Raw genomic sequence first — 17,432 nt, forward strand, 5'->3', positions numbered from 1 at the left:
CCTTCCCTTCTTCTTCCTTCTCTTCATTGTCTATCTTTCCCTCCTTCTCCTTCTCTTAGAACATTATACAAACCCTGCCTATTTGATTAATTTACTGGTTAGTGTCAAGCAAGGAGCAATCGTGCAACCTGTTTCTCTGTACCCCTTTTATTGATGCTTCCTGACATCCTTTTAATCAAGCCCTGATAACTATTTTAGGACCATCCCGTGACTTGGAGAGGATGGGCGGGGGGGGTGGGGAATCTCCAAGTACTAAGGGACCCCAATCACACTGCTTACTCTCTTCTTTTCAAAACGTATCATATCAAATCCTGCTAGCTTGACAATATCACTGGCCTATATCCATCTCGTTTCCCCATTTTCAGCATGGCCAAATATAGACTTTCTATCTCTCATTAGTGGAGAGTTTTTTTTCCCCCACTTCTGTTCCATGAGCAACAAACAGCAGACAGGCTCTCTATTGACTCTGCAAAGAAGCCGTGTGAGTTTTATACAGTAGAGCAGCCATTCAATAACAAAGAAGGTTTAATAGATTTTTTTTTAAAAAAAAGAAAAGAAATCTTTTCCAGAAAGGGCTATTCTGAATTAAAGCTGGAGTATTTTTGGCAAAACTCTGAAAGATCCTGGAAATGAACAGCAGCCTTATGTTTAAATTTTGCATTCATGGCTCTGATTTATTTGAGGGAGGAGAGGGAATGAAAGAATTACAAGCTCTGTAAGTATGAAACAGAGGGTCTAACCGTGTTGGCCCAATCCAGTATGAAGTCATTGCAAACAAAAAGGGTGGGAGGGGGGAACGAGCTCCCAACTATGTGTAACTTGGCAGTAGGACTTTCCAAAATCCTAAAGTTTTCGAAGCCATTGATATTTGCCAGCAAGACATATGTCTTCCCTAAAGAAACTGAGTTGGGGTTGGAGACCATGGGAAACTTGCACACCGTGTCATGGTGTTACGAATGCTGATTTGAATCTCCATCTTAAGCCATGGGCAAAGTTAGTAGGGTGAACAAAAGATACTCTTTCAGGTGACAGAGAAGAACTAAGGGTGACACACAGTGGGTGGGATTCAAATGTTTTTACTACCGGTTCTGTGGGCATGGCTTGAAGGGCGTGGCTTGCTGGGCGTGGCAGGGGAAGGATACTGCAAAATCCCCATTCCTTCCCCACTCCTGGGGGAAGGTTACTGCAAAATCCCCATTCCCTCTCCACCCCACTAACCTGCTTTCCAGTTCTGTTCTCCTGTGCAGGGCAACCAAAGAAGACCCAGCCAATCATCTGGGATTTGGGAGATGGAGAATAGATGGGGGCGGGGCCAGTCAGAGGTGGTGTTTGCTGGTTCTCCGAGCTACTCAAAATTTCCGCCACCGGTCCTCCAGAACTGGTCAGAACCTGCTGAATACCCACCTCTGGTGACATGATAGTCTTCCAATAAAGCAACAAAGATGATAAAAGGGTTTGGAGATTAAATAGCATGATGAACAATTGAGGGAAGTAGGCATGTCCAGTCTAACAAAGAGAAGGAATAAGGTTAACATGATAGCAGTTTTCCAGTATCTGTGGGGCTATCACAAAGAGAAAAGGGTCAACATATTCTCCAAAGCACAGAAAGAAGGACAAGAAGTAACGGATGGAAACTTATCAAAGAGACATCCAACCTAGAACTAAGGAGAAATTTCCTGATGGTGAGAACAATCAATCAGTGGAACAACTTGCCTTCAGAAATTGTGGGTGCTCCATTACTAGAGTTTTCCAAAAAGAGATTGGACACCATTTGTCCAGAATGCTATGGGGTCTCCTACTTGAGCAATGGGTTGGGTTAGAAGACCTCCAAGGTCCCGTCCAACTCTGTTATTCTGATGTAGATGGTTGTGGGTAAACTCTGGGGTTCCAGTTAGCAGATAAATAAGAGCGAATGATTACGGGGTTTATTGAGAATCACAAATACTCAGGTTATGCCATAGAAGATAGGTTGGGATGAGAAGGACCAAGACACAGCTATAAAATTGTTGGAGACAAGCGAGGTTCTCTGTCTTGAACTCTTTTGAATAACTCTTGGAATAGTTGCTTTAACCATTCATCTCAGCCTGATGAGACATGTGCTCTCAGTGTGAGAAAATTGAACATTCCTGGGTTGAGAAGATCACAAAGAGAAGCAGTTGAGTTGAAGATCTCCTTCCTTCAATGAGCACCGATTGAAGGACACATTCTGAAAAAGTTCAGCACCCCATGCTGAGTTTTCAAAGAGCAGCCAGCGAGAGCAGGAGGAATAAATTTAAATTAAAAAGTCATCTCTCTCTTACTTTCCAGGAGCCGTTTCCAGTGGCCTATTTCCTCAGCTCGAGTTCCATTTTTAGAACAAGCTCTTTCTTCTTTTACTTCAGTGAGGACCTGCTGTTTTCAATCTACAGGTTTTTATTTAAAATAAGAGCCGTCTGGAGCCCTTGTTTTGGGAAGGTTCCTGGAAATTGCAAGAAGAGAGAGATTATCTGAATGAGGAAGGGGGAAAATATCTGCCAGTAGAGTGTGGAATTTTATCACTCATTTTATTTCAGGATTGCCTCTCTCTGTGTGCATCCACACTTTATTTGTGTCTCAAAAAATAAAAACCAATCCATTCTTGTAAAATCACAATACAAAAAACTTTATTTGCTGTAGGAACGAACTAGGAACTGTCTCATAAAAGAGGAAACATTTATTTTACTAGGTGCCAATTTCTGTACTGTGCCGAAGCTGGCATGGGAGGCAACTTCCTTCTTCAGTTTAGGCTCAGTTTTCAGCTTTTGGACAGCCAATTCATTTGCCCCTAATTTATCTGCTATCATGGTCCTGATTTCAGCTGGATGTCCTGGTGATGACTTGACGTATCGCCTTCCTTCTTCCATCTCTTTTCGTTACAGTCCCCGAGCTTGTGTTGTGTTGTGTTGCAAAGTGCTGATCCTTTCCTGCAGGTCATTCCAGTGGTTGTGTGGTATTGATTTCACAGCAAATTAAATGAGTCTATATCTCATGTTAACTCTTGCAGGACCAGAAGCAGAGGCAAGCCCGAACCTCTCTGTTGCAACTGAGTGGAGTCTCTTCTTGGCAACATAAAACAGCCCTTTGTCTACAAAGAGTGCTTCGGAGGAACTGAGGATGGCCCTCTCCACGTGGGTCGTGGCCTCGGTGGCCATCTTTCTCTTCCATCAAGATGCTAGTGGTGGACTCATCAAGAGAATAATTCGGCAGAAGAGGGAAACGGGAATCAATGTGACACTGCCGGAGGATAACCAACCTGTGGTCTTCAACCACGTCTACAACATCAATGTCCCTGTGGGCTCCCTTTGCTCTGTAGACTTGGATTCTCCCAGTGGAGACTCAGAATTCAAAGTCCCGTCCGAGCCAGGCAAACACTATCAGGAGCACACACTGAATGAAGACAATCAGATTGTGTTCACGCACCGCATCAATATCCCACGACGGGCTTGTGGTTGTGCGGCGGCCCCAGATATCAAGGAGCTACTAAGCCGACTTGAAGAATTGGAAGAGCTGGTATCTTCTCTGCAGCAACAGTGTGGAAGTGGGTCAGGGTGCTGTTCCAGTCCTCAAACGGTGAAAGGTAAGTTAGGGGAACCCAGATGCAAGGTGGAATAGAATAAAAGAGAAGCACTAGAATTCCCAAACAAAGAAATAGAAGAACTAGAATTCCCAAAAAAAAAGAACTAGAATTCCCAATAAAAGATAAAATAAAAGAACTAGAATTCCCAAAGAAACAGAACTAGAATTCCCAAACAAAAACCGGAAGAACTAGAATTCCCAAACAAAAAAATAAAAGAACTAGAATTCCCAAACAGAAACAGAAGAACCAGAATTCCCAAACAAAAACTGGAAGAACTAGAATTCCCAAACAAAGAAATAGAAGAACTAGAATTCCCAAATATTTCTGCTTTGAACTTTTGTGGTAGACCACATTTTGTTCATCTCCCGTTTATATTTAAATCCCCTCCCTTCATTACTTTCAAAGATGAGAAATAAATCAATAAATTTAAAAGGCATCAACAATTTTGCTTCTTGAAGGTATTCAAAACTAGGTTGCTGTGCACATACACACACACATGTGTTTGTGTGTGTGTGTGTGTGTGTGTGTGTTCACTGCTAGATATATAGCAACAAAAGGCACCGAGGCAATCATTCTGAACTATATTATCCAAATGTAAGTGCATACAATAAAATGAATATGTTGTTTAGCTTATAACCTGAGAACTACACTTGATTATTAAAGTTTTAGAAGGGCAAACCCAACTACTACAGTGATGTGATAACATCATTAGAGAGGCATGGTGAACTTCTTAAAAGGTTAGAACAGAAGTAAAATAAATTAAATATGCTTATTACTCGATATTCTGTATTTCCTATTTCTTCCCCCAAGTTCCCCAGTAAGATTTCTCAGCAAAAGATTGTAGAACGGGGCGTTTTTCCTCTTCTCTCGTATCATTATGTTCAGCTCCGCATTTCTTACCGAGATGCCAAAAGGTTTCCTTGATTTCTTGACCAAGAACCACAGAGATCTTATATGTGTGGCCTGTTGACCAATCATCTCTTATAGGTTGCCTTGTTCATCAAGGATTTGATTGTCCCCATAAGGCAAAAGACATTTAAAAAAAAAAAAAAAAAGCAAGGCAGGTCTAGAACACACCATTTCAGGACCCTGGACAGTGCTACAGGTGTTGGCTTGGGGGTTCCTGATTGGCATTCAGAACCATGTCCCAAAGGTGCTTTTTCAGGAGGCAACTGGGCTTTCTTGTTTTCTTTTCTTTTCTTTCTTTGAACATGTTTCATTTCTCATCCAAGAAGCTTCTTCAGCTCCAAGAGGATAGTGGGGAATGGAAGGATTTATATTCCTTGCAGGCAGCTGGTCATTTGCATCCTTTTAGAGGGTTGTTGAAGCACCAGCTCAAGGTTTACTCAGCCTTCCATCCTTCTGAGATCAGTAAAATGAGGATCCAGACTGTTGGGGGGCAATATGCTGGCTCTGTCCTTCCTTCCTTCCTTCCTTCCTTCCTTCCTTCCTTCCTTCCTTCCTTCCTTCCTTCCTTCCTCCCTTTCCTTTCTTGTCATGGTGGCACAGTGGTTGCCAGTAGTTCAATTCTCACTAGCTCAAGGTTGACTCAGCCTTCCATCCTTCCCAGGTCAGTAAAATGAGGACCCAGATTGTTGGGGCAATAGGCTGACTCTGTAAACCAGAGAGGGCTGCAAAGCACTGTGAAGCGGTACATAAGTCAAAGTGCCATTTTATTTGGACAGGTACCATTGAGGCTACTCCCTACTGCAGTGGACGAGGAAACTACAGCAATGATGTTTGTGGTTGCATCTGCGAACAGGGATGGAAAGGACCAAATTGCTCTGAACCAGAATGCCCACAGAACTGCAACGAGAGAGGCCAGTGCATCAATGGCCAGTGTATTTGTGATTATGGTTACACCGGCTATGATTGTGGAGAGCTGGCCTGTCCGGGGGACTGCAATGATCAAGGCAAATGTGTGGATGGGAAATGTGTGTGCTTCGATGGTTACGCTGGGGATGACTGCAGCTTTGAGGTCTGCTTGGTGCCCTGCAGTGAGTATGGCAATTGTGTGAATGGACAATGCATCTGCATGGAAGGTTTCACTGGGGTGGACTGCAGCAAGTCCCTTTGCCTTAACAACTGCAATAATCGGGGGCACTGTGTGGAAGAGGAGTGTGTGTGTGATGAAGGATACACGGGTGAAGACTGCAGTGAGCTCATTTGCCCCAACGATTGCTATGACCGGGGTCGTTGCATCAACGGCACCTGCTACTGCGAAACTGGGTTCACTGGTGAGGACTGTGGAGACCTGGCCTGTCCAAATGATTGTCATCACAATGGTCACTGTGAGAATGGGGTGTGCGTGTGCGATGAAGGATTCATTGGAGATGATTGTTCTCTACGGAGGTGTCCCAATGACTGTCACAAACAGGGACACTGCGTCAATGGGGAGTGTGTGTGCAATGAAGGCTTCTTGGGGCCAGACTGTGGGGAGGTGAGGTGTCTCAATGACTGCCACAACCGGGGCCAGTGTGTGAATGGCCAGTGTGTGTGTGATGAAGCCTTCATGGGGGAGGATTGTCGTGAACTAAGATGCCCCAAGGATTGCAACAACCATGGCCAGTGTGTTGGTGGGAAATGTCAGTGTGATGAGGATTACATGGGGGAGGATTGTGGGGATCTGAGATGCCTTCATGACTGCCACAATCGCGGCCAGTGCATCAAAGGGCAGTGTGTATGCGATGAGGGCTTTGCGGGTGAGGACTGCAGCCAGCGCAGGTGTCCCAACGATTGCCACAAGCGAGGGAAATGTGTGGATGGCCAGTGTATATGTGAAGAAGCTTTCACTGGGCTTGATTGCAATGAACTGCGGTGCCCCAATGACTGCAATGACCACGGACGCTGCATTGATGGGCAATGCATATGTGATGAAGGGTACACTGCTGAAGACTGCTCAGAACTGACCTGTCCCCAGGACTGCAACCGTCATGGACGTTGTGTCAACGGCGTCTGTGAATGCAACGAAGGCTTCCTTGGGGAGGACTGTGGGGAGCTAGCTTGCATCAACAACTGCAACAACCAAGGCCATTGTCTGAATGGACAATGTGTCTGTGACGAGGGCTTCACCGGTGTAGACTGTGGCCAACGGAAATGCCCCGATGACTGCAACAACAGAGGACAGTGCATTGATGGCGTGTGTCTATGTGATGAAGGATATGAAGGCCCTGCTTGTGCTGGACAGTCCTGCCCCAACAACTGCAATGATCTTGGTCGTTGTGTAGCCGGGCGATGTGTCTGTGAAGAAGGCTTCATAGGTGCCGACTGTTCAGATGGTAAGTTCTACCAAATCACAGAAGGGACACATGGAGAATCTAGAGGCAAATCCCTTGTGCAGTTCCTATAATCTTCATCCAACACATTCATACCATTTTGAGAATAATGGCACTCATAGACAAATACATCACCTTGGGGATAAGAGGGCTGATAACTCTACATTTATAGCTCCAATTGGTAGATTCCAAAATATTTTCCTGGGTCTGTAGGTCAGTCTTTCATAAGTTGGGTTTTGGTTCTACAAAGACAAGTTCCTTTGCTTCTTGGACTTCTTGGATGACTTTTTCTTCTTCTTCTTTAAATCTTCATGACAGTATCTCCTCCGAAGAATTTGATGGTGACCGAAGTGACAGATAAAACCATTAACTTGGAATGGGCGAATGAAAATGTTGTCAATGAATATCTCATCAGCTACATTCCAACCAGCATTGATGGCTTAGAATTTCAGTTCCGGGTACCTGGAAACAAAACATCAGCCACCATCCGGGAGCTGGAACCTGGTGTGGAATATTTCATCCGTGTTTTTGCCATCCTAAGGAACAAAAAAAGCATCCCAATTAATGCCCGAATTGCTACTTGTAAGTACTTTAAAGGCCAAGTGAGTAATCTATGCTGTTAAATTAGGTATAATTATGGAAAACCATGCTACATTAGTTAGCCTGTAAGTTTTGTGTTGATCGAAGTAACTGGTGATAGAAGAGATTGAGCAGCTCAAAAATTGACATCCAACACAAGCTAGGCTTAAACTATCTCCAGATTTTGGGAGTGGTTCATAATGTGATCTTCACCCTATTTAATGTAACCATGATTTACAAAATGACCACAATTATAACAGAATAACAGAATTGGAAGAGACTTGGAGGTCTTCTAGTCAAACACCCTGCTCAAGCAGTTGACCTCATACCATTTCAGATAAATGGTTGTCCAGTCTCTTCTTAAAGACCTCCAAGTGTTGGAACACCCACAGCTTCTGAAGGCAAGACGTTTCACTGGTTAATTGTTTTCACTGTCAGAAAATTCCTCCTCAGTTCTAGGTTGCTTCTCTCCTTGATTAGGTTCCATCCATTGCTTCTTTTTTCTACCTTCTGATACTTTGGAGAATAGCTTGACCCCCACTTCTTTGTGGTGGCTCCTCAAATATTGGAAGAGTGCTCTCATGTCATCCCCACTCGTTCTTTTCATTAAACTAGACATACGAAAGGGTGAAGATATTTAAAAAATCATTTGGATCAGTGCTGCAATAGTCACCTTTCCTTCTGCTTCTGGTTTTCAGACTTGCCTGCCCCCGATGGCTTGAAGTTCAAATCTGTTAAAGAGACTTCCGTGGATGTTGAATGGGATGCCTTTAATTTCCCTTTCCATGGGTGGGAGATTATCTTTAGAAGCATGGTAAGAAGGATTCTGCCTTGGGATATCCCGCTTTCCTTTTCTGGCTACCTTCCTATTTTCTCATTTCGATGCTTTGCGTTGCAGAAAGAGGAAGAGAATGGGGCCATCCGAAGCAGTCTGAAAAGCCCTCAAACCACCTACCTACAACAAGGTCTTGCCCCAGGACAACAGTACAATGTATCTCTGGTTGTCGTGAAGAATCAGACCAGAGGACCTGCTGTGTCGAGAATCGTGACCACAAGTAAGTAGCTGTTATGGTCAGCAGTGTGTTTCGAAAAAAGTTTCCTACTGGTTCGGAGGTTGCTTCGCATGCGCATGAGCAGTGATCAAACTCCGCCCTCTGAATCAAGGCTGGTGAGCTGTGCAGGCGCGCCTATCGTGCACGCATGCCAAACGTGTGAATGGCATGTGTGCAGGGCTCAGGGACAGCCCTTTCCTGGTGAGCTGTGCTGTTTTGTTAGCTCAGCTGAGGTACGGCAATCCACTTTGCTTTGTGAACCAGCTGAGCTAATAAACAGCAGAATACAAGAGAGGTGAGAGGTAAGTGCAGGGGCAGGTGGGTGAGGCCAGTCAAAATTTTCTCTACTGGTCAGCCAGGATTCGTCGGGTTCGTCATATCTTTGCCTTGTCTTGTTGTTTTTTTTTCCTCCCAAGAACTGGATGCCCCCAGCCAGATTGAAGCGAAGGATGTTACCGACACTACCGTCCTCATAACATGGTTCAGGCCCTTAGCTGAGATTGACGGACTTGAGTTGATTTATGGGCCCAAGGATACCCCAGGAGACCGCACCTCCATTGACCTCTCTGAAGACGAAAGCCAGTATTCCATTGGAAATCTCAAGCCACACACGGAATATGAGGTGATCCTTGTGTCTCGGCGTGGACTCATGGCAAGTGACCCCATCACTGAAAATTTTGTCACAGGTATGAACTGGGTTGGGTTGGGGGGTGGTTGGCTTTGTTTTTTAGTATCTTTCTAATGTGCACCAAGACAAATTCCTTGTACGTCCAATCACACTTGGCCAATAAAGAATTCTATTCTATTCTATTCCAATTTCTATTCCATTCTATTCCTATATTCTATTCTATTCCGATATTCTATTCTATTCTATTCTATTCTATTCTATTCTATTCTATTCCATTCCTATATTCTATTCTATTCTATTCTATTCTATTCTATTCTATTCTATTCCTATTCTATTCTATTCTATTCTATTCTATTCTATTCTATTCTATTCTATGTGTTCCCTAGCTTTCAGACTTTGAAGAACCATGTTGGTGATTTATGAAGCTGACTATTAAAAATCTGGAAACCTGACCCACTGAGCTCAGAGCTCAGAGCTAAAGAAGCTTCTTGGATAAGAAGCGAAACATGTTCAAAGAAAAACCAGAAAGTCCAGTTGCCTCTTGAAGAAGCACCTTTGGGACAACCATGACCTGGATAACTAAGAATCTCCATAGACATTTTCTGACACATTGAGATTCATTCTAAGTCATGTCTCCCCTGGTCCTTCTCTTCACTAGACTAGCCATGCTGAATACTTGCAATTGTTCATTGTATCTTTCAGCCTCTAGGTTCCCTCATCCTCCTGGTTGCTCTTCTCTGCACTCTTTCTAGAGTCCCAACATCTTTTTACAATGTGGTGACCAAAACTGGATGCAGTATTCTAGGTGTCTTACTAAGGCTTTATAGAGTGGTATTAGTATCTCACATGATCTTCATTGAATCCCTCTGTTAATGTAATTTAGGAATGCATTGGCTTTTTTAGCTGCTGCTGCACACTGCTGGCTCATATTTGATTGGTTGTCCACTAAGACTCCAAGATCCCTCTCACATCCAGATAATGTTCAGAAGAAGCTGAGGCAGAGCCCTCTCTGATCCATTGAACTATGAGAAGCATAATTAGACTTGCAAGATTCTGTTATCCTAGCCAGCTTCAAGAAAAGTAACTTTAGCTTTCCTGTGGAGTTTGTTTCATGGTTTGGGGCTGACACATACTCATCTGTGTTCCTGATGTTTAACGGAGAACGTTAGATTTCCTTCTCTCTCTTTCTTCCCAGATCTGGATGCTCCCCAAAATCTGAGACACGTTTCTCAGACGGACCGCACTATCACGCTGGAGTGGGAAAACAGTCGAGCCATGCCAGATGTCTACAGGATCAAATACGCCCCTCTCTCTGGTGGAGACCACGCTGAGGTCACGGTGCCCAGAAGCAATCAGGCCACCTCCAAAGTTACACTCTCTGGTAGGACTTCAGGAAGTCCCTGAAGCTATCGCTCAATAGATGTCAACCTAAATTCATTCATGATTTAGAGCTGTGGTCACCAACTGGTGGCCTGTGGACCACTGGTGGTTTGCGAGAAATGTTTGTTGGTCCACAGAAAAAATTATTTGCATTTTTTATATTGCACTAAATTGTCCTCAAACTACACATACCATGGTCATTAGGCAGATCATATTAGTGGTCTGCAGGATTTAAAATTATGAATCTAGTGGTCTCTGAGGTCCGAAAGGTTGGTGACCTCTGATTTTGAAGGCAGGCAATTTCATCACACGGTAGAATGTTCCTTGACCAACCAGTCCATACAATGAGATCAAAAGGAATGTATCCCTTTCTTTTGGCAACAAGCATTCATTCGCCATCTACAGGTGGTCCTCAATTTATGACAGTTCGTTTATTTGACCATTCAAAATTACAATGGCATTAAAAAAAGGGGACTTATGGCCATTTTTCCTGCTTATGACCATTGCAGTCTTCCCACGGTCACCTGATCAAAATTCAGATGCTTGGCAACTGACTCATATTTGTGACGATTGCAATATCCCAAGGTTACAGGATCAAGTCAATGGGGAAGCCAGGTTCACTTAACGACCGTGTGATGAATATTCAGTCTTATGAAAGACAGATAGAATAACTCCACAAATTCTTCCATACAAAGTTTCTTTTATTGGATTATATTAGGTATCCTCAAGGTGACTCACAGTTATGTCGAGATGCATCTAATGTCCAATTCTTTGCATAGTTGAAATCGTAGTGTAAATGATATTAATCTTTCTATCCCATAGTCACAGAGGCAGAGGGTAGAGCTGCCACCATGAGGCTGTGTTCAGGCAAGAGTGAGGGAGCCTCCCCCAACCCAACAAGGGTCAATTTAGTGACCAATCAGGATTACAGATGTGGCCACATGACATGGACTACATTTCCCAGGATTCCTTAACTACATTTACCATGATGCATTCCCTTAAGGGGACAGCTCACAACTCCTAACTAACTATCCCAAATCCCATTAACTCTAAACTGTCTGGACAGCACAATGAACAACAACTGCAGTGATCTTAGCAACTAGGGCACCACAGATTGTCAAATGTGGCAAAATTCGCTTAGAAAATGTTTCCCTTAGCAACGAAAATGTCGAGCTCAATTGCGATCGTAAGTAGAGGATTACCTGTGTAATATAGGGTCTTCTCCATTTTGAGGGAATGATTTCCCAAGTCTATATTCATTTATTGGATTCTATTTGTTCCTTTTGATTGTTTTAAATGTGGTTTTTATATTCTGTAAGCCACCTCGAGTCGCCATGGGCGGCAATATAAATTCAATAAACATAAATAATGACATTTTTGCTACTGGAACTCACTTAACTGATAATACTTTGGGGAAGGAAAAAAACTGTTTATTAGAAGCAATATAAATAATTACCTATTCTTTTAAGGCCTGAGACCGGGAACAGAATACGGCATTGGAGTAACTTCAGTGAAAGAGGACAAAGAAAGTTTTCCTTCCACCATCAATGCTGGAACCGGTAAGAAATATTCATTTATTAGGTGGAGAGGAAGAAAGAAAACTTCTATGAAGGATCTGGAGGCTTAGGACAATTTATTGAACCCTAGTTTAGCAAGATAGAGTAGACTTTGCCTGGACTACTGTAACCAGCTTTAGGCACCAAAAGGAATATTGGACTGTGATACTGGGTCAAAAACTGGTAAAAAGGATGGCTTTGGGTGATGTCATTAAGCATGGCACTGATGGTGTTACCTAGTTGGGTATTGAATTGTCTGCAAGAAAACTTACCAAGCTCGGAGTACACCAAGGACCCACATTCCTCCTCCTGCAGCTGCTGCTCCTCCACCTTCTCTTCCTCCTCCTCCTCTTCTCCTCCTCTTCCTCCTCCCCCCAAACCCAATTCCCTTCTAGCACTCATGATGTTACCTAGTTGGGTCATGAAACATCTGCAAGAAAACCACAAAGCTCAGAGAACACCAAGGACCTCTCAGTTCAACCCTGAGCTACAAATATTATTTTGTTTGATAGCACAGCTTTCTTTTCCTTAGCCAGCCCAGATATAAATTCTAAAAACCTGGACAAGAGATCTCTAAACTTCAACTTCCCAGCCTAACCCTTTGGTACTCCCATTAATAAGCTGGAGAACTTGTTCTCCAGATCTTCAATTCAAGCGTAGCTCTTTGTAGTCTTTATCTGCCGCATAGAATGGGAAATATTGATGGCTGATACTCATTCCCAAGGGGACACGGTGGCTCAGTGGCTAAGACGCTGAGCTTGTCGGTCAGAAAGGTCGTCAGTTCAGTGGTTCGAATCCCTAGCACTGCATAACAGAGGGAGCTCCGTTACTTGTCCCAGCTTATGCCAACCTAGTAGTTTGAAAGCATTTTTAAAAATGCAAGTAGAAAAATAGGGACCCCTTTGGTGGGAAGGGAACGGCATTCCATGTGCCTTCAAAGGCATTTAGTCATGCCGGCCACATGACCATGGAGACGTCTTCGGACAGCGCTGGCTCTTCGGCTTTGTAAAGGAGATGAGCACCACCTCCTAGAGCCAGAAACATCTAGCACGTATGTGCAAGGGGAACCTTTACTTTTACTCATCCCAAGCTCTAAGCAAGAAAGGTAGCATGCACCGTGGAGTTCTTTCAGGAAGGCTTGAAGATAATTAAATGCACATTTATCCTCTTTCTCTGTTCTGCTTAACGTCTGTTCTCAAGATTTGGCAGAAGCAGCAAAAATCATTTTTAATCCACAGCTGCGTGGGCAAATGAATGATGTTTCCATGCTTTTCATTAAGGTTACCCAAACCCTCCTCCTCCCTTTTTTTCCCTTCTTTGACATAATTCACAAAACTGGCCCAGAAGCTCCCATTAAGCCCGAAAGAGGCTTTTTTCTAATTGGTCAAAAGATAATTATAGGGGGAAATGCATTGGATGCCTTAAAAAAGTGAGCCAAACCAGCAAAATTGGTGGAAAGACAGAAAGAAAGAGATGGATCTTAGTAGAGTTGTGTTCCCGAGCCAGAGTTAAGCCTGAACATGCAGTTTAGACCAAAAATAAAGGCTTAAATCAGCTTTTTTCCCCCTTAATTCAGAGTAGGAAAGGGAAAAGAGACAACTGGGACATGAACATGTTCTTCCCACATAAAGGCAGCTTCTAAGAGACATTTGGATGGAGCTAAATGTCACTGGTCCAGTTGTGGCTAACCATGGAGTGTCCAAGAACCATTTTGAGCTCATGGACTTTCATTTCCTCACCACTGTCTCTTGCATAAGAGAACATGTTCCATATGGTGCACTTAATGGGGGATCTCGCCGTGGGTTTCCTGATGGATTTATTTTCCTGGGCAGCCTGTGTCCGTCTCAACTGTTCCATGTGTCCAACTCTTGGAGTTTTTATAGGCCAGTGTTCTCCAGGCCAGGGGTCACCAACCTTTTGGACCTCAGAGACCACCAAACTCATAATTTTAAATCCTGCGGACCACTACTACGAATCCGGCACACTGCTTGCTGAAGCGCCTGGACTCCCACTGACGGGATGGGGTCCTTCAGGCACTTAGCTTGGCTGCCTGTTTCTGCAACCTTAAATACTCAAAAAGTCATTCGGACCCATTTCCCACAGAAAGCAAAAACACTGGGATCTCTCATCTCTCTTTCCCTCCCTCTCTCTCTTTCTCCCTCTCTCTCTCTCTCTCCCCAGGGGTGGGCATGAGGGGAAAGGAACTTCTGAACTGGTGCTTGGTGGTGAGAATCTGATATCCAGAGGCCAACGAGCCACGTTCAGAAGACCAGATGGCTGGCAGGGAGGTGGGGCAACAGGGGTGATACCGGTGGCAGATGGACTGCTATGCATGGGAGATCGTGGCATCGGAACCCTTCCCGGGTGTTTCCTGGCCTGCGAGGGGTTGGGGGTGACCACTGCAGTAAAACACTGTGACGTGGTGTATAAATCTAAATGCTATTGCTATTGCTATTATAACTTCACACGGTCACTAAACTAATTTTTGGTAAGTTGAGGATTGCCTGTTTATTCAATAATTTAGGTCAGTGACACAGTTCAAAGGCGTCCCAATTCTTCTTCGATCAGCCATTATCAGTATCCAACTCTTGCACCCATGATTATAAAGAAGACTATAGGCTATATATTCCATTTCAGGGACCTAATATTAAAATAAAACACTTTCTTCTGAACACAGATCTAGATAGTCCCAAGGACCTGGAGGTCATTGACCCTACTGAAACTGCTTTTACTTTACGTTGGAAGAGACCTCTGGCCAAAATTGACCGTTACCGCCTTACTTACAACACCCCACTGGGGAAGAAGAATGAAATTGAGATTCCACCTGATAGCACATCCTATATCCTAAGGTCACTAGATTCTGGGACGGAATACACTATCATCCTCCTGGCTGAAAAAGGCAGACTCAAGAGTAAGCCTTCAACTGTCTCTGGTTCTACAGGTAGGTGAGATTCTTGGTCCTCACTTATGTCCACTGGTAGATCCGTTAATCACCTACTTTCCTCTGGTGCCACTGTGAGGAAGTTGGTCTTCTCTAGATGCATTGAGAAGTAGGAGATGCCTTCTCAAGTTTGATCTGTGGAGATTCTCAATCATCCAGGTCATGGTTGTCCCAAAGGTGCTTTTCCAAAGGTAGTAAGTAGACTTTCTTTTGGTTCTTCTCAATTCTGGTTCCTCAACTTTGACGTCCTCCAGATGGGTAAGCATCTATCTTCCAAATTTCTCCTTGCAAAGAATTCCAGCAGCTGAAATTCCAAACATCTGGCTGGGAAAACCCTATTGAAAAAGATTAACCATTCCACTGGTTAATCGTCCTCCCTATTGGGAAGTTTCTCCTTAATTCCAGGTTGCTTCTCTCCTTGATCAGATTCCATCCAGTCTTTCTTGTCTGAGTTCTACAAAGCACCAAGAAGGAAATGTTTGTTTTAATGACTTTCCCAGACCCAAATCCAAAACTGTATATTCCATTTTTTAAAAAAACAGATGAAAGAAAGATTTGGATGCATGCACGAGGTTTATAGCCAAGGGGAAGGGTTTGGAAGAGAAAACGTGCAGGCCTTTATAACCACACACCTAGAGAGTTGTCAGAGGGACATGCGTGTCCCCTTATTTTCCATCGCCTTTTCACCCCAGATGCATCCTTTTTAGGTGAAGAACATCCAGATTAATTTTTCTTAATGGGCATAAACTTTTTAAAAGCTTGCTTGCTTTCCAGATGGAAAAGCAGAAGAGAGATGTGTCAAAAATCATTCTAATTTTTACAGAAGGATCCATTTCTGCAAACTTTGAAGGCCAACAAGAACTGACTTCTCTTTCCTTTCCATGATCTAGCTAAATCTCATCTCAATCTACTTTCTCTTTTCTTCTTCTTCTTCTTCTTCTTCTTCTTCTTCTTCTTCTTCTTCTTCTTCTTCTTCTTCTTCTTCTTCTTCTTCTTCTTCTTCTTCTTCTTCTTCTTCTTCTTCTTCTTCTTCTTCTTCTTCTTCTCTCCTCCTCCTCCTCCTCCTCCTCCTGCTCCTCCTCCTCCTTTCCTCCTCCTCCTCCTCCTCCTTTTCCTCCTCCCTCTTCTTCCTCCTCCTCCTCCCTCTTCCCTCTTTCTTCTTCTTCCCCTTCCCGTTCCTCCTCCTCCTCCTAACTCTATGCCAGACAGCCTATCCTGGGTCTCCTGGAGTAACCTACTGCTCAGTCCAGATCCTGTCCTGGATTAAACCAAGACGTGTTTGCTGATCTATCTGGCTTCTCTACATAAGGCGGGAAGATCTCATTCCTTCCTTAGACTTAAAATAAAATCATTTTCTGGCTAGATCTGCGCAGTCATCAATTAAGCAGATGGGGAATGGGGGGAAAAATGTTGGTCATACTTCCGAGAAACATCCCAGGGGTAACATGAATATTAGAGCTTTGTCCATCCCTCCTTGGCGTAGCCTCATTATTACAATTCCATAACCCTTTGGAACGAGCCAGCCTGGCATGGTTAAACAGCTGCCCCAAAGCAGCAAGGAAACCAAAGCAGAAGTGAAACCCCCAAAGATCTCATGAAGTGCTTGTAAAAATGGACTTTGGCAGAAGCCCGGTCTCCCGATTGCTTTACTGATGCCGTAACTTAATATCAGGTGTATATTCACCTTCTCGTCCACGTTGCCAAGAAACCTGATACTGGGTGCTCTATTGGACTCGGGCCTTTGCTTCTTGAGAGAGACAGGTTTATAAATAGGTAACCAGTGACAAGCCGAAAGGATCAATCCTTGGTTACTTGGGTCTGTAGAGTTGACCATCCATCTGACTTCTTTGTCCTTCTTTAGAAGAAGAACCTGAGCTGGGCAATTTATCAATTGCAAAAGTCTACTGGGATGGATTCTACCTCACCTGGACAGCAGCTGATGGTGCCTATGAGACTTTTGTCATACAGGTGCGGGAGTCCAACCAACCAGAAGATACACAAACTCTCACCCTTCCGGGGACGCAACGGTCCATAAATCTCTCCGGACTCTCGCCGAGTACTCTTTACACAATCACCATCTATGGAATAACTCAGGGCTACCAAACAAAACCCATCTTTGTTGAATCTACCACAGGTATTCTTTCTGCTTTTCTTCTCCTGGTTCACGTTCTCGCCTTGCTTTCTTCGTCACTTTTTTTTTCCCACCAGAAAAACTCACGTCCATGTTCAATCCTGCACCAGAATTTCCTCTGGCCCCCTACTTTAAATAACCAGCAAATTTCTCAACATTTGAAGGTTGCATTTCATGGCAAAAAATTTTTTGCATCTAGCCAAAGTTTGCTGGGTGGGGCGGGGGCAGAGAAAAGATATTAACTCGTGTACAATTTGCTCCCTGGAAGAGGAGGAAGTGGGACAGAAATAAAAGG

At 43.8% G+C, this 17,432-nt stretch overlaps 1 protein-coding gene across 5 annotated transcripts in view; it reads left to right on the forward strand.

Moving 5' to 3' along the window:
• The window catches only part of TNC (tenascin C), a 55,228-nt gene that overhangs the window by 12,735 nt on the left and 25,061 nt on the right, over positions 1-17,432 (forward strand). For 3 of the 5 annotated variants that reach the window (XM_087944160.1, XM_087944161.1, XM_087944162.1), the window contains exons 2-10: positions 3,023-3,595; positions 5,281-6,873; positions 7,189-7,452; positions 8,148-8,263; positions 8,348-8,504; positions 8,918-9,187; positions 10,325-10,510; positions 11,979-12,068; positions 14,743-15,006. In XM_087944160.1, the coding sequence (XP_087800286.1) occupies positions 3,133-3,595; positions 5,281-6,873; positions 7,189-7,452; positions 8,148-8,263; positions 8,348-8,504; positions 8,918-9,187; positions 10,325-10,510; positions 11,979-12,068; positions 14,743-15,006 (3,403 nt within the window). In that variant the 5' untranslated portion in view covers positions 3,023-3,132. Of the gene's footprint in view, positions 1-3,022; positions 3,596-5,280; positions 6,874-7,188; positions 7,453-8,147; positions 8,264-8,347; positions 8,505-8,917; positions 9,188-10,324; positions 10,511-11,978; positions 12,069-14,742; positions 15,007-16,867; positions 17,141-17,432 lie in introns of all 5 variants that reach the window. The other 2 variants (XM_026686542.2, XM_087944163.1) reach the window with 1 other exon arrangement.

This window comes from Notechis scutatus, chromosome 15 (assembly GCF_049901735.1).
Source record: "Notechis scutatus isolate UNSWTSFEM ecotype Mainland chromosome 15, rNotScu1.2, whole genome shotgun sequence".
Taxonomy (NCBI): Eukaryota; Metazoa; Chordata; class Lepidosauria; order Squamata; family Elapidae; genus Notechis; species Notechis scutatus.